Below are 14284 nucleotides of genomic sequence, written 5' to 3'. Positions count from 1 at the left end.
GAATATCCAAGGAAATACTCAGTCAAAAGAACAATGCAGGAGGTATCACAATACCTGACTTCAAACTATATTACAAAGCAGTAACAATAAAAACAGCATGGTACTGGCACAAAAACAGACATGAAGACCAGTGGAACAGAATAGAGGACCCAGATATGAAGCCACACAACTGTAACCAACTTGTCTTTGAGAAAGGTTCTAAAAATATACGATGGAGAAAAGACAGCCTCTTCAACAAAATTTGCTGGGAAAACTGGTTAGCAATTTGCAAAAAACTGAAACTAGGTCCATGTATATCACCCTATACCAATATTAACTCAAAATGGATCAAGGAGCTTAATATCAGACCCCAAACTCTAAAGCTGGTACAGGAAAGAGTAGGAAATACTCTGGAATTAATAGGTAAGAACTTTCTCAATGGAACCCCAGCAGCACAGCAACTAAAAGATAGCACAGATAAATAGGACTTCATAAAACTAAAAAGCTTCTGCTCAACAAAAGAAATGGTCTCTAAACTGAAGAGAACACCCACAGAGTGGGAGAAAATATTTGCCAGCTACACATCAAAGGACTGATAACCAGAATATATAGGGAACTTAAAAAACTAAATTCTCCCAAAATTAGTGAACCAATAAAGAAATGGGCAAGTGAACTAAACAGAACTTTCTCAAAAGAAGAAATTCAAATGGCCAAAAAACACATGAAAAAATGCTCACCATCTCTAGCAATAAAGGAAATGCAAATTAAAACCACACTAAGATTCTACCTCACCCCTCTTAGAATAGCCATCATTAGCAACACCACCAACAACAGGTGTTGGCGAGGATGGGGGAAAAAAGGAACCCTCTTACACTGCTGATGGGAATATAAACTAGTACAACTACTCTGGAAAAAAATTTGGAGGCTACTTAAAAAGCTAAACATTGATCTACCATTTGATCTAGCAATACCACTCTTGGGGATATACCCAAAAGACTGTGACACAGGTTACTCCAGAGGCACCTGCACAGCCATGTTTATTGCAGCACTATTCACAACAGCCAAGTTATGGAAACAGCCAAGATGCCCCACTACTGACAAATGGATCAAGGAAATGTGGCATCTATACACAATGGAATTTTATGCAGTCATGAAGAAGAACGGAATGTTTATCACTCGCTGGTAAATGGATGGAATTGGAGAGTATCATTCTGAGTGAGGTTAGCATGGCCCAAAAGACCAAAAATTGTATGTTCTCCCTCATATGTGGACATTAGATCAAGGGCAAATACAACAAGGGGATTGGACTTTGATCACATGATAAAGCGAGAGCACACAAGGGAGGTATGAGGATAGGTAAGACACCTAAAAAACTAGATAGCATTTGTGGCCCTCAATGCAGAAACTAAAGCAGATACTTTAAAGCAACTGAGGCCAATAGGAGAAGGGGACCAGGAACTAGAAAAAAGGTTAGATCAAGAATTAATCTAGAAGGTAACATGCATGCACAGGAAATCGATGCGAGTCAACTCCCTGTATAGCTATCCTTATCTCAACTAGCAAAAACCCTTGGTCCTTCTTATTGTTGCTTTACTCTCCCTTCAATAAAATTAGAGGTAAGGGAAAAACAGTTTCTGCCTGGTATCAAGGGGGTGGAGGGAGAGGGAGTGGGCTGGAGGGTAAGGGAGAGGGTGGAGGAAGGGGAAGAAATGACCCAAACATTGTATGCACATATGAATAAAAAAAAAAAAAAACACAAACAACAACAAATGTTGGTAAAGATGTGGGGAAAAAGGAACCCTCATACGTTGTTGGTGTGAGTGTAAATTAGTAAAACCACTATGGAAAACAGTATGGAGGCTCTTCAAAAAACTAAAAATAGAACTACCATATGATCCAGCAATGCCACTCCTAGGAATCTACTCGAAGGAATGTTACTCAGGTTACAATAAAGGGACCTGTACACCCATGATTACTGTAGTATTATTAATAATAGCCAAGATGCCCCAGAGCTGATGAATGGATTAAGAAAATGTGGAATTTCTATACAATAGAATTATATTCAGCCATAAAGAAGAATGAAATTTTGTCATTTGCTGGTAAGTGAATGGAACTGGAAAACATTATCTTACATGAAGTTTAGGTGGGGTCAGAAATCCAAAGGCTGCATGTTTTCTCTCCTATATGGAATAAGGGCCCAATACATACATAAGCAATATTATATATACATACAAATAGATACAGAACACGTACCCAAGAGTGGAACCGTAGAGAAGACCAAGTGAGGAAGAAAAGAATGAAAGAAAGCTAAGGAATAATAATGTAATATATCACATCTGTGTAGGAATAACACACATTGAAACATACTTAAAACTGTTAAACAAAACAGGATGGGGGGAAAAGGGTGAGGAAGTGCAGTGGAAGGCAGTTACATCGACTTAAGCACAATGCATGTACAGGTATAGTACCAAGGCAAAAATCCCAGTGAACAATGAACACACACCTAAACAAGGAAGAACAAGAATTAAAAACAGGGGAGGGCATTAATAGGAGCGGGAGAGTAAAAGAAGGAAGTAAAGAACATGAATATGCTTTAAGTATTTTCTATTTAACAATGAATACAGAATACTAAAATCTGTTGAAATCACCATAAGAAGAGGACTAAGGTATAAAGGAGAAAAAAGTGAAGGAGATGAATCAATTCAGGCTATAATACAAATATAGATTGAAAAATCATAATGAAACTACTTGCATAGTATCTTAAACAAACAAAAATGTCTTTTTTCAAAAATAAAGGACAGGAAGGTCCTGTCTGGGGGTTGATACCAGTGGGAGGGGGCAGGATATAAGGAAAGTGTGAAGGAGGGTGAATATGGTGCAAACATTATATACTCATGTATGAAAATGGAACAATGAGAGAAGGGGGGAGGGAGGATAAAGGAGAATGATGGAGGGGCTAAATTTAACTAAGATTTATAAAATTAAAAAAAATAAATTGTTGAACTGCACTTACAATTACAATTAATATATGCAATCCAGCAATGACTAAATTTTTGTTAAATTTCCTTTCCTGTTAAGTGGTTTTATCGGGTAACAGCTATAAGCATTCAAAACTAGCATCGACTAAAATTGTTTCAGATTACTGTGTCATCCCCAAGCACATAATGTGAGATTTGGAAGGATTCAATCAGCAGGTAATTCCTCCTTATCAGAAAGGATGATTTTGTTAAAATATCTCACCTTAGGTTTAGGCACATATAGTATTTCAGACATGGGGTCTCAGTTACTACCGTAAGTTAAGAAACAGCCTCACTGACACTTAACAACAAATCCTACAAGGTGGAACACAGAAGAGGCTTGAAAAGAAAATCCCCCAGGTTTCTTTTCCTCCTTGCACTTCTCTAACTTGAATTTAACAGCAGGACAATGTTTCCCCTTTCATGTCTGCATTTATCCTAAGTATACTTTCCTCCTAACATTGGAGGGTAACATTTTCAAGAAGATCCTTTACAAAACAGGTAGAAGTTCAACCTAGCAAGTATAGATTTTTTTAAAACAAAACAAAATGCCACTAAAAGCAGAATTTCATTTGGCTTTAAATTTCTTTATCTTCAAGTATCAGATTAGAGGTTGGTGACAACCACTTCATTCCTGGGGACCCTGCTTATTAATCAGCAAGTAAAGACTGGGTATCTCTGGGTACAGGGAACCATTTTTTTTTTTTGTTCTAGTATTTGAACTCAGCTCTGTGCTTGCTAGGAAGGTACTCTACTTCTTGAGCCACACCTCAAGCCCAGGAACCTTTTTCTTAAAGTCTCAGACCTTTCTCCAAAATTATCTCATCTGTCCTAGAAAACTATTTACAAAAGTATAAACATAATAATTTAATGAGGAATATAATTTTATAGGATTTTATATTTTCCTTGCAGATGTTCCTGTATTTTCACATTTTTTAATTTTTGGTGCTGAGGATGGAAACCGTGGCTGGGTCCATGCTAGGTATTTACTCTGCCACTAAGCTTTGCACCCAGCCCCTCATAAGTATTCACGAAAATTATTTTTAAAAGCATCATTCTGTCTCAGTCATGTTAAGAAGAATGAGAAAAAAGCAATGCAATCACATTCAAAAGACTGGAGTTTTACAAGGAGGAACAAAAGGGAAGGCGGCCTGCCAGGGCAATGAGTGAAGTTAAGAATGCTGTATGGATTGAAGACTCCCTTCCAGAAGAATTTCTCTGCCTAATACTGAAATGCTCTGCAGTTAATATCAACCAGGGAAGCCATACCCTTGCAATCGTGCTTCTTAAACTCTAGTGTCTGTTCCCTAAGGTCATTCAAAACCATGGGATAAACAAGGCACCTTTTCCAAGACTTAATGTTACAGGAGGTCTAAATGGTAATGAGGTAAAAAATACTACTGAAAAATTCAGTATTAAAGCAAATAGATCTATTATGGAATAAAATATTAATTGTAAGAGTTTTTAAAAACATTTTTATTAGCATATAGCAAGAGTTTTAAAGATAACAATGTAAGATTTAAAAAAAATATAATGTTCAGAGCTGTTTCTTCATCTGCAGACAAGACACCTTAGAGGTACACTCACTCTCCTCTTACAGCTATTTCTCTGGAAATAGTTCGAGAAGCAATATCTTAGAGAAAGTTGTAGATACAATCTTTGTATCTTACTATGAACAAGGAATCTCAAACTTTTGTATGAACAGAAAAAGGGGAACAAAATATTAATCTGTAGATGCAATTATGATTTTCTTCTGTTTTAACTCTTCAGATGCAAGATATAGAACTTTTCATCCAGTTTATTCTATGTACCTCTATAACAACAATGTTCATTTGCAGGCTCACTCTGTCAAACGAGTATCTTCAAGGCCTTAACAATAGTAGCCATAGGCTTTATAGGGACATACACTATGGGAACAATAGTATTTGACAGTGTGCAATCTGTACTTTACCTGATCTTCCATTCTCTCTGTGCCTTCTAAAACAATCTTCTGGACGTTTTCTTGCCTTTCCTAAGCAAAAGAAAAATTTGATACTTGCTCATTTTTCAGTGCAGACGTGTTCTTGTGTAATTTAGTTCACAGGACAAATACTTTCAACTTTTGGGGGAAAAAAAAGGGAAGAAGGCAGGAAATGAACTCAACAAACCCACACTCTCAAAGATAAGAAAAATATAGTTAAAATACCCTTTATTCTTCAGTAACAACAAAAAACTTACTTAGCAGACAGCAGTCAATGTAAAATCTGCAGTTTCAAAAAAGGAAAATTATATACCTTTCAAATTAAACAAGATCCAGTTCTATCTGAGGAATATGGAATGGAACTTGCTGATTTTAAGTAACATTCATAAACAAGTGAGAAATGAGGTAAATTTGCAAATATAGTAAAAACCTACTCTATTAAAAGTTGTGATATTTTCTCATAATCAGTTAGAAGCCTTATAAAATTAGTAATGATTTAATAGACTTTCAGGGTGGTATTAAACCAGAAAGTAGGAAGGAGAATTAAAATTGTTCTTTAGATATGCCAAAAGTATACTGAGGTGTAAATGTCATTATACATTAAACTATATGATTTGAGGGACAACAATAATTGCCTCTAGTTTAATCTGCAAAATTAAAAGGAATATCTCCTAAAACCATTTGGCCCAACCTCATCATTTTTCAAATTTGAGAGGTTAACAAAGAAGTTAAAAGGGAACAAAGAAGTAAGACTACATGGCTGACAGCTTAACAAACAATTGTTTTGAACTGTTATACCTACACCTGGTAGTAAGTGAAAGGCAGGATCATGCACTGGAATATTAAAAGTTTTTAAAATCAAAGCTTCTGAGACAAATCCAGACTCTACGTTTCTTAGTTTCTCTTAAGCTTTAAGTTGTGGTTTGCTAACATAGAGCCACCATGAACTGCCTTCCATGGTTACTGTGAAGATTACAGACTTCAGACCAGATCGATTTGTATCTAACAGAACAGACAAAATAAATACTACCTATTGCATGGTGTTAAATGAATAGTTTCTAAAAATTAGATATAAATGTATCACAAAATAAACTTTAAATGGCCAGGTCAGCATGATTAATAAGCTCAAAATCCACTTACCTTATGCATCCATATCCTTCCTTTCCGAATGATATGTGTTAATCTATCAACACAAACTCTGTGAAGTGGGAGGTAGAAACTAAGTTCTGTCTGTGGAAGTATAATTGACAGTCCATAAGTACTCCGATCTCCATTCCAGTTTCCATCAAAGATTAATGAAACAATAATTACTCCTTTTTCAGATAAAACAAAAAACTTCACATCTATAGCTCCACTCTCTGCATTGCGAAGAATTTCTCCATTTAGGGTATGGTTGGCAAGAAAAGTTATTTCTCCATCACTGAGAAGTACCTGTTCTGTCTTTGGAGCCCAAATGTGCCTTACTCTAGGACCAAGAATATTGTCCCAGTAAGCAAAAGTAGCTGCTAATAAAGGAGATTCACCACTTAAAGCAATTTCTGTCTTGGCAACAGCTGGAGATGGAGGAGGGCAGAGAGTCGACATCACTGCATCCCAACTCTCACATTATTCAAATGCTCCAGAGATGCCTAAACAAGGACAAACACCACCAGTAATTAGGTTCAGCAAATTTAAAGACATCATTCTAAACCCCAAATAATTTACAAAAAAACACTCACAGAATAGACCATCACTGGTCTCAAATATCTCATCTATGTGCAATTCTAGTATGATTGGATATTTAGATCCTAAACCACTGTAACTCAAGAACTGCAAAATAGGAAGGGGACAGCTGGAGATAGTGACACTTGTGGGTTGAATTATGTTCCCAAAAAAGTATGTTCAAATCCTAACCTTCTGTATATGTAAATGTGACATATTTAAAAACATGTAATTAAGTTGAGACCATACAAGATTAGAATGCATCCTATTCCAATGACTGATGTACTTATAAAGAGAGATATTTGGAGATACACAGGCACAAAGGAAAGAGAATGTGAAAACAAAAGGCAGAAAATGTGCAACTAGAGCCAAGGATTACTGGTAACCACCCAAAGTGAAACAGGCAAGGAAGGAGGCTTTGCTACAGCCTCCAGAGGATCATAGGATCATCTTCCTGCTGACACCTTGGTAGTAGATTTCTAGCTTGCAGAACTGTGAGAAAATAAACTGCTGCTATTTTAAGCCATCTAGCTTGTGTTGCTTTATGATATTACTAGAAAACTAAAGCAACACCTGACAGCAGGAATACATTAAACCTGCTAGAAAGACAGAGAAAGAAGAAAAAGAGAGAAAAAGAAAAAGAGAAAGAAAAGGAAGGGAGGGGAAGGAAAGGAATATAAGATAAAAAAGCAAAAACATAAAACAAGGAACCACAAGTCTGCAGCCATAACAGACTTGTATTACTCTCATACTCTCAATGAGCTCTGGGTATCAGGCACTGAAGTCCAATACTGCTGTTTAAAATGACACTGAAACATAAAGACAAATACATTTAATATGTTAGTCAAGAAAGATACATATAAAAACTTTTTTTTGCAGCACTGGGGTCTGAACTCAGGGCCTACACCTTTTAGCCACTCAACCAGCCCTTTTTTGTGAAGGTTTGTTTTGAGACAGGGTCTTGCAAACTATTTGCCCTGGCTGGCTTTGATCCGCAATCCTCCTGATCTCTGCCTCCTGAGTAGCCAGGATTATAGATAGGCATGAGCCACTGGCACCCAGCAGCAGTATAGTATTTTATCATGTTAACAGAGTTCTTTACTAAGTGGCTAATATGAAAAAGCTTTAGTTATTTAGAACACATTGAGAATAAAAGGGATAGATGTACCTTGCTCATAACTTTCATTCTACTGAGAAAACAGGCATACGAGGAAGAGCAAACAAGTTTACAGCAAAGTTAGAATCCAGGGTTCAACTTGTATATCTTAAACACAAATATAATCACTCTGAAAGGATACAGCCTATGTAGTATTCGTATAAAACTAATCATTCTTGCAAATACTGTAATTGAAGTCTTGTAATTAGAAACTTAAAAGTGAAAAAACTTATGACAATTTAAGCAATCTAAAATTGTGGAATCTATTTTTTGTAGATAATGGAGGGCTGGCAGTGGCTCAAGTGGTAGAGCGCCTGCCTAGCCCACTAGGCCCCCAGTCCAAACCCCAGTACCACCAAAGGAAAAAAAAATGGAGGGAAGGAAGCTTATAGGTGAACTATGATACACCTGTCTTTATATGATTACTTTGGGAACTACCATTTTTATCTATAACAAAATTTATGTCTATGTAAACCATTTTACTTAAAAATTTTTTTTATCTATATCTTGTCAAGATAGCTCATAGTCTGATGAAAAGCAATGGCTTCTATTTTTAGAGCACTAGGTGAATTTTTAAAAAATCAATTTATTTTTTATTCATTTATTTACATGTGCATACATTGTTTGAGTCACTTCTGCCCCCCGCCCCCCCCCCCCCCCCCCGGCTCCCCCCCCCCTTCCCTCGCTTCCAGGCAAAACCTGTTCTGCCCTTATCTCTAATTTTGGTGAAGAGAAGACATAAGCATAATAAGAAAGACAAAGTGTTTTTGCTAGTTGAGATAAGCACAGCTATAGAGAGATTCCTAGCATTGCTTCCATGTACAAATGTGTTACATCCCAAGCTGATTCATCTCTAACTGATCTTTACACTGGCTCCTGATCCCCTTCTCCTGTTGACCTCTGTTGCTTTAAGGTTTCTGTATTAGTTCCTCTGGAGTGGGGACATCAAATGCTTTCATGTTTTGGGCTTACTAAGTTAATTTTTTTTGTATTGTGAATAGGCATACAGAGCTTGGCAGAACGCTTTACCTTAAGTACATGCAAAATCGTTTAACACAAAGACAGGATTACAAGTGCATTTTTAATTCTAGAAATTCATTTAGGTACAATTTACTTTTTCATGTGTCAATTGTCTTAAGAGACCACAGTAAATATAAATTGTACAGCTTGTTAAAAATATCCACTGTTTTGGATACAATTGAAACAACCAATTTACAGTGATGAAACACAGTAAAATAATTTGAATTGAAACTGTAATGATGCTATTGCTGTCATCATTAACAACAGCAAACTGGAGCCCAAGGTGATAAATTAAGTAAACACACCACCTTAAAATTATACTGTAAACATCTTTCTTTTATTCTTTCTTTTTGGATAAAGGAAACAAGTCAAACATTCGGCCATTACACTGAAAATAAAAGCTCTTCCTAAAACAGAATTGAGCCCTAGAGCAAAATCTGAATTATGGGGAAACTTTTTACCTGATTGTGAAAATTATGCTATTGTCAACCACTAACTACATTTCGTTTCACAATCAGAAAGAAAATGAAAGGTAAGGATCATGTTCAATTGTTTAGCTGTAAACGCTGCCAAAAAAATATTGTGGTTGCCCCTTTACCTTGGGGACATGTTCTCAGACCACCACTAAAAACCCGAAACTGCAGATAGTACCTAACTCTATGTATGTTATTTTTTCTTTACATGAATACTTATGATAAAGTCTAGTTTATAAGTTAGGCATAGTAAGAGATTAACAATAAGAAAATAAATAATTATAACATACTGTAATATGTGAATGTGGTCTCTCAAAATATCTTATTGTATTGTACTCACCCTTCTTCTTCCTTCAATGATGGGGGACAATATAGTGCCTACACATTGAAAAAGTGAGGTGAGTACCATATGCCCTGTGATTTAGCTATAGGCTACTACTATTGACCTTGTGATGATACATCAGGAGGAGGACTATCTGCTTCAGGTGACCATTTAGCTCTAACATTGATGGTTAGATGGTAGGAGTAGACAATATTGTGGCTGAAGATCCTGCATGGTTGAACGTTTTTAAATCTTTTGGACAAACACTGTAATTGGAAGTTGTTGACCTTTTTTTCTTTTAGCTCATCAAAATGTTGCTGTAGAGGTTATAATTCTCTTGGTGACTTTAATGCAATGCTCTATCCAAGAACTGCTTTCTATAACTTTGTCCTTTAATGTGCAATTTGATACCCTTTGTCAAACTTCAGAAATGTCTACATTGCTGGCTCTGTTTCAATTTCTTCTTCCTCTTTCTCTTAAGATTACTAAGTAAGTTCTTCCAATTCCTCATTTGCTAAAACTTCCCAGTGGCCTTCAATGTGCTTTTCTACTTCTTCATCAAGCATGTTAAGTAACTCCTTTTCCACAAACTGGTTTTGTAGCTTCTCCAGTAATTTTTGCATTTTTCAGTCCAAACACATTCCTGAACCTGTGTAACCATGCCTTACTTGCCGTAAATGACTTATCACACATTTCAGATGAACTTTTGCTGAAGTCTTTGTACAAGCTTAATGCTTTTTTGGTGTAACACACTGTCAGAAGTTGGAATGTTTTCTCTTTATATCTTCCATCCACAAAGTTAATGTCTTTCCACATTAACTAAGCACTTATCACACACTATGGGGTTAGCTTTGTAATCTGAAGCACGACAGCAAGACAGCATAATTTATTTCACAGACAGAAGATTCATTCTTACCATATATCTTAATAACCTCAGCATATAGGTTATTTTTCTTTCTTTATTGAGCACTTTTATCTTTTCACCTAAAAGAAGGACTTTATGTCTTCTCTGGCACATCCAAATTGCCACCATCACTACTCCTGTACCTGGGTTTATTGAGTAAAATAAGGGTTACTTGAGTACTAGTACTGTAGTACTGAGACAGTCAACCTCATATCTATAATGGTTACTAAATGACTAACAAGCAGGTGGCATATATACTGGTGATACACTGGACAAGGATATGCTGGACAAATGGTTGAATCATGTCCTGAGTAGGACAGAGCAAAAAGGTGCAAAATTTCATCATGCTACTCAGAATGATGTGTTAAAACTTACAAATTATTTCTGTAATTTTACATTTAATATTTTGGTCTGTGGCTAAATGCAAATCACGAATAAGGGGGAACTACTATAACCTAAGAAATAAAACAGCACAGAGCATTATTATTAAGAAAGTTTGTAAAAACAATTTTACTAATACTTGAAGTTGCCATCTTTGGTGAGGAAAATCCATATAACAAATGAGGAATCAGTTCAAAAACCAACAGGCTTTTATGTATGCATCTTAAATATATATAGTATTGGCTACTCCAGAAGGTTATCAAACATTAGCTCAGAGTCTTTTGAGGGAAGCCAGGATCCAAATTGGGTGAGATGGTGGCTTGCCACTCCTGTAAACAAAGCACAGGGTTCATGAGGGAATACCCAATACACTTTCTAAAAATTATCCAACATCTGTGACATATGACTAATTAATCCACATCTGTTAAAACTGTTAGTAGACTGGCAAGTTTGAGCTTTTTCTTTTCTTTTAAAACTTTGCTAAAAATCAGCCACCTCTTTCCTGATTGGATTTAGAAAGCTGATTGACTTACTGCTACTATGAATCAGAATTCTACCATTGAAAGGACCCTCACTTCTAGCAGCAATGCTTTTTGTTTTTCTCAGCCCTTAGAGAAGCAGGGTTCTAAACAAGCCTACCTTGCAAAACCAGGTCTACACAGGACCACTTTAAGGACACCAGACTCTTTTAACATGTTCTAAGTTTTCAACACTAGGCAAGATTCAGAAATGATGTTCAGCTCATGGTATCCCTATCGGATCCTCTCTCAGAGATACAAGTTTCTCAAACAGGCAGACTAATTTCTCACCCTTTGGAACTGTTCAACTAACACGAAGCTCAAAACAGGCTTGAAAGACAGAAGAGGCCACTGTCTTTTTTTTTTTAAGCTTATTTCTCTGAAAGCAAATACTAGACTACCAACATAGCCAAATAAAGTGACTATTTTATCCACTTCTTAAGTTGTAGGCAAATGTTTCCTGGAGCAGATGATTGCTGGCTTAATGCACAATCTACAAGTGGTCTATAATTTTTCTCCTTTTTGTTTCATATGTACAAAAAGCAGTCACTATGAAGCAGTTTCCAACCGATTCAGAGTTTTCTAGAATGGCAGGGTTGGAGGAAGGTGCTGGTCAACAGTGCCTGTGTAACACCAACATCATACCATAGTCCCCCCTTATTCACAGTTTTACTCTCTGCAGTTTCAAGTACCTGTGGTGAACCTCGGTCCAAAATATTAAATACAAACTTCCAGAAGAGAAGAATTCATGAGTTTTAAATAGCACACCATTGTGAGTAGTGTGATGAACTCTCACGCTGTCTGCTCCATGAGTGTGAAGCATCCTTTTGTCCACGATGTGCATGCTATATCCACTTCCCACCCATTAGTCACTTGGGCAGTCCTCTTGGTTATGAGATCCAACTGCCCAGGTATCAAAATTCTTGTGGTCAAGTAACCCTTATTTTACTTAACAAAGGTGAAAATACAGTAAGACATTTTGAGACAAAGCTCACCTAACTTTTATTTCAGCATCTCGTTGCAATTGTCCTATTTTATTATTAGTTGTGGGCAGTAATCTCTTATTATGCCTAACTTATAACTTCAAATTTATCACCAATGTGTATGTAAAGGAAAATTGATGGCATACTTAGGGTTCACAGCATATATAGGTACTATCTGTGGTTTCAGACTTCTCTGGGGTGGTCTTACATATCCCCTGAAGATAAGTGAGTCGGGGCCACAGTATTTCAAATATTCTGATTCTGTATTATTAATAGCCCATATATTATAGTCTTTTTTCTGTGATGTTCTGACATTCTGTTAAAAGTTTTCCAAAGCTGGTTATGGATCCTAACATTATCTTCCCGTCCTGCTTTGAAGCTTTTGTACAAAGTAAAGAGTAATGTCAGACAGACTGTGAGCCTTACTTTCCATCACTGGTGATGGATGGGAACAGTATGAACAGGAATTTATCCCCCTGCCACAGGGGACGTGCAGCTCCCCTAGAGCCTAACGAAGTCCAGGCGCGTGAAAGGACTTCCCTCCTTTCCCTGAATACAAGACGCGGCGGAGCTCACCGAAACCAGACAGACCCCGTGCAGACACAGACATGCAATCAGTGCACTTCTTTCTGCAACTGATTGCCATCAGGAAAATGATGCCCAACTCGCAATGGTCACTTCCTTTGCTAAGTGTGTGCAATCTCAGGCAGTGAAGCAACCGGGTCATGTCCCACAGAAGGCGAGTCCGCCCCGCCTGGCCCGGCTGCAGAGCTAGGAGCCACGAGCACTTCTTACAAACTTCGCCTTTCCCCGCCGCATCCCACCCGCGCCGGGACCCTGGCAGAAGGTCCGCGCCGCCGCCTCGGGCGCCCCGGCCAGGGCAGGCCCCCGGGCGCCTCAGGCTGGTCCTCGCCAGCTCGCTGTGGCGGCGCTCGCGGCGGGCTCCCCATGGGTCCCCAGGAAGGAGCTGGGCCGGGGAATGCGGGCGAAAAGCAAGCGGGAAACAGGCCTGACTGATCCCCAGCCCTGCCGGAGCCCGGGCCCCAGATGCGGGCAACTCCACTGCTCGCCAGGCTGGAAAACCCGATGGCGGCTTTGGTCACGGAAGAGAGGGGTTAGCGAGAGAACGAGTGGAGCCCCGAGGACAAACCCCGCTGCCACCCCGGCGGCGTCCCTGCAGTCTGACCCCAAACATCCGCCCGCTGGCCCGCCGGCTCCTCACTCACCCACTCGTCGCCGCCAGCGCCTCCGCCACCGCCGCGGGCGCAGGGACCGCAACCGCAGCCCGCCCCGCCCCGGTCCCGCCCCTGACCCCGCCCCCTGCCCCGCCCCTCGCTCATCCCGGTTGTTCCCGAGGCGCCTCGCCGCCGCGTTGGTTTCCAGCCTTGGGTTCATCTTTCTCCGGTCTTTTCTTGCTCACGCTTAGCGAACAAGTGGAGGGCGCGAAGGGCGGAGAAACAGAAAATACGCACCTCCTAGACGCACACCTCCTGACCTCCGCCCTTTAGAGGTGAAAACCCGGGCGGCTGACGCTCCGATCGCCATCTTTCATGTGGGCGGAACTTGTTACTGCGTGCGTTACGCACCTTCATTTCCTGACGGGGCATCGTAGGTTGCGTCCAGACGTTTTCACTTAGCGATGACATTGGCGCACGAGGCCAGTGAAAGGGGCGGAGCGGGCGGCGGGAGGACTTGCAGGTCTGAAAAAACGTCTTTGCTGCGTGCGCCTACTTACCTAGGTGGTGCTGTCAGTAATCGGAAAACAAGCTGGCACCAAAAAAGGAATAAATATTTTAAAATAGTTTTGCTTTTGCTTGCAGGTAAGGTAGTGGGTGCTCAACAATTATTTGATGAACGAATGAATTTATTT

The 14284-nt window shown here is 38.9% G+C and overlaps 1 protein-coding gene across 4 annotated transcripts in view; it reads right to left on the bottom strand.

The window, feature by feature from the left end:
* The window catches only part of C9orf72 (C9orf72-SMCR8 complex subunit), a 44123-nt gene extending 30152 nt beyond the window's left edge, over window positions 1-13971 (bottom strand). For 3 of the 4 annotated variants that reach the window (XM_074051671.1, XM_074051673.1, XM_074051674.1), the window contains exons 1-3: window positions 13641-13709; window positions 6097-6584; window positions 4948-5007 (exon numbers count right to left, since the gene is read on the bottom strand). In XM_074051671.1, coding sequence (XP_073907772.1) covers window positions 4948-5007; window positions 6097-6540 — 504 coding nt within the window. In that variant the 5' untranslated portion in view covers window positions 6541-6584; window positions 13641-13709. Of the gene's footprint in view, window positions 1-4947; window positions 5008-6096; window positions 6585-13640; window positions 13710-13886 lie in introns of those variants that run through there. The other variant, XM_074051672.1, reaches the window with a different exon arrangement.
* Window positions 13972-14284: the final 313 nt, after the last annotated feature.

The sequence above is a fragment of the Castor canadensis genome, chromosome 13 (genome assembly GCF_047511655.1).
Source record: "Castor canadensis chromosome 13, mCasCan1.hap1v2, whole genome shotgun sequence".
In the NCBI taxonomy this organism is placed as follows: Eukaryota; Metazoa; Chordata; class Mammalia; order Rodentia; family Castoridae; genus Castor; species Castor canadensis.
Note: the sequence above shows the minus strand (reverse complement) of the source record. Positions and strands in the feature narration are given on the sequence as shown.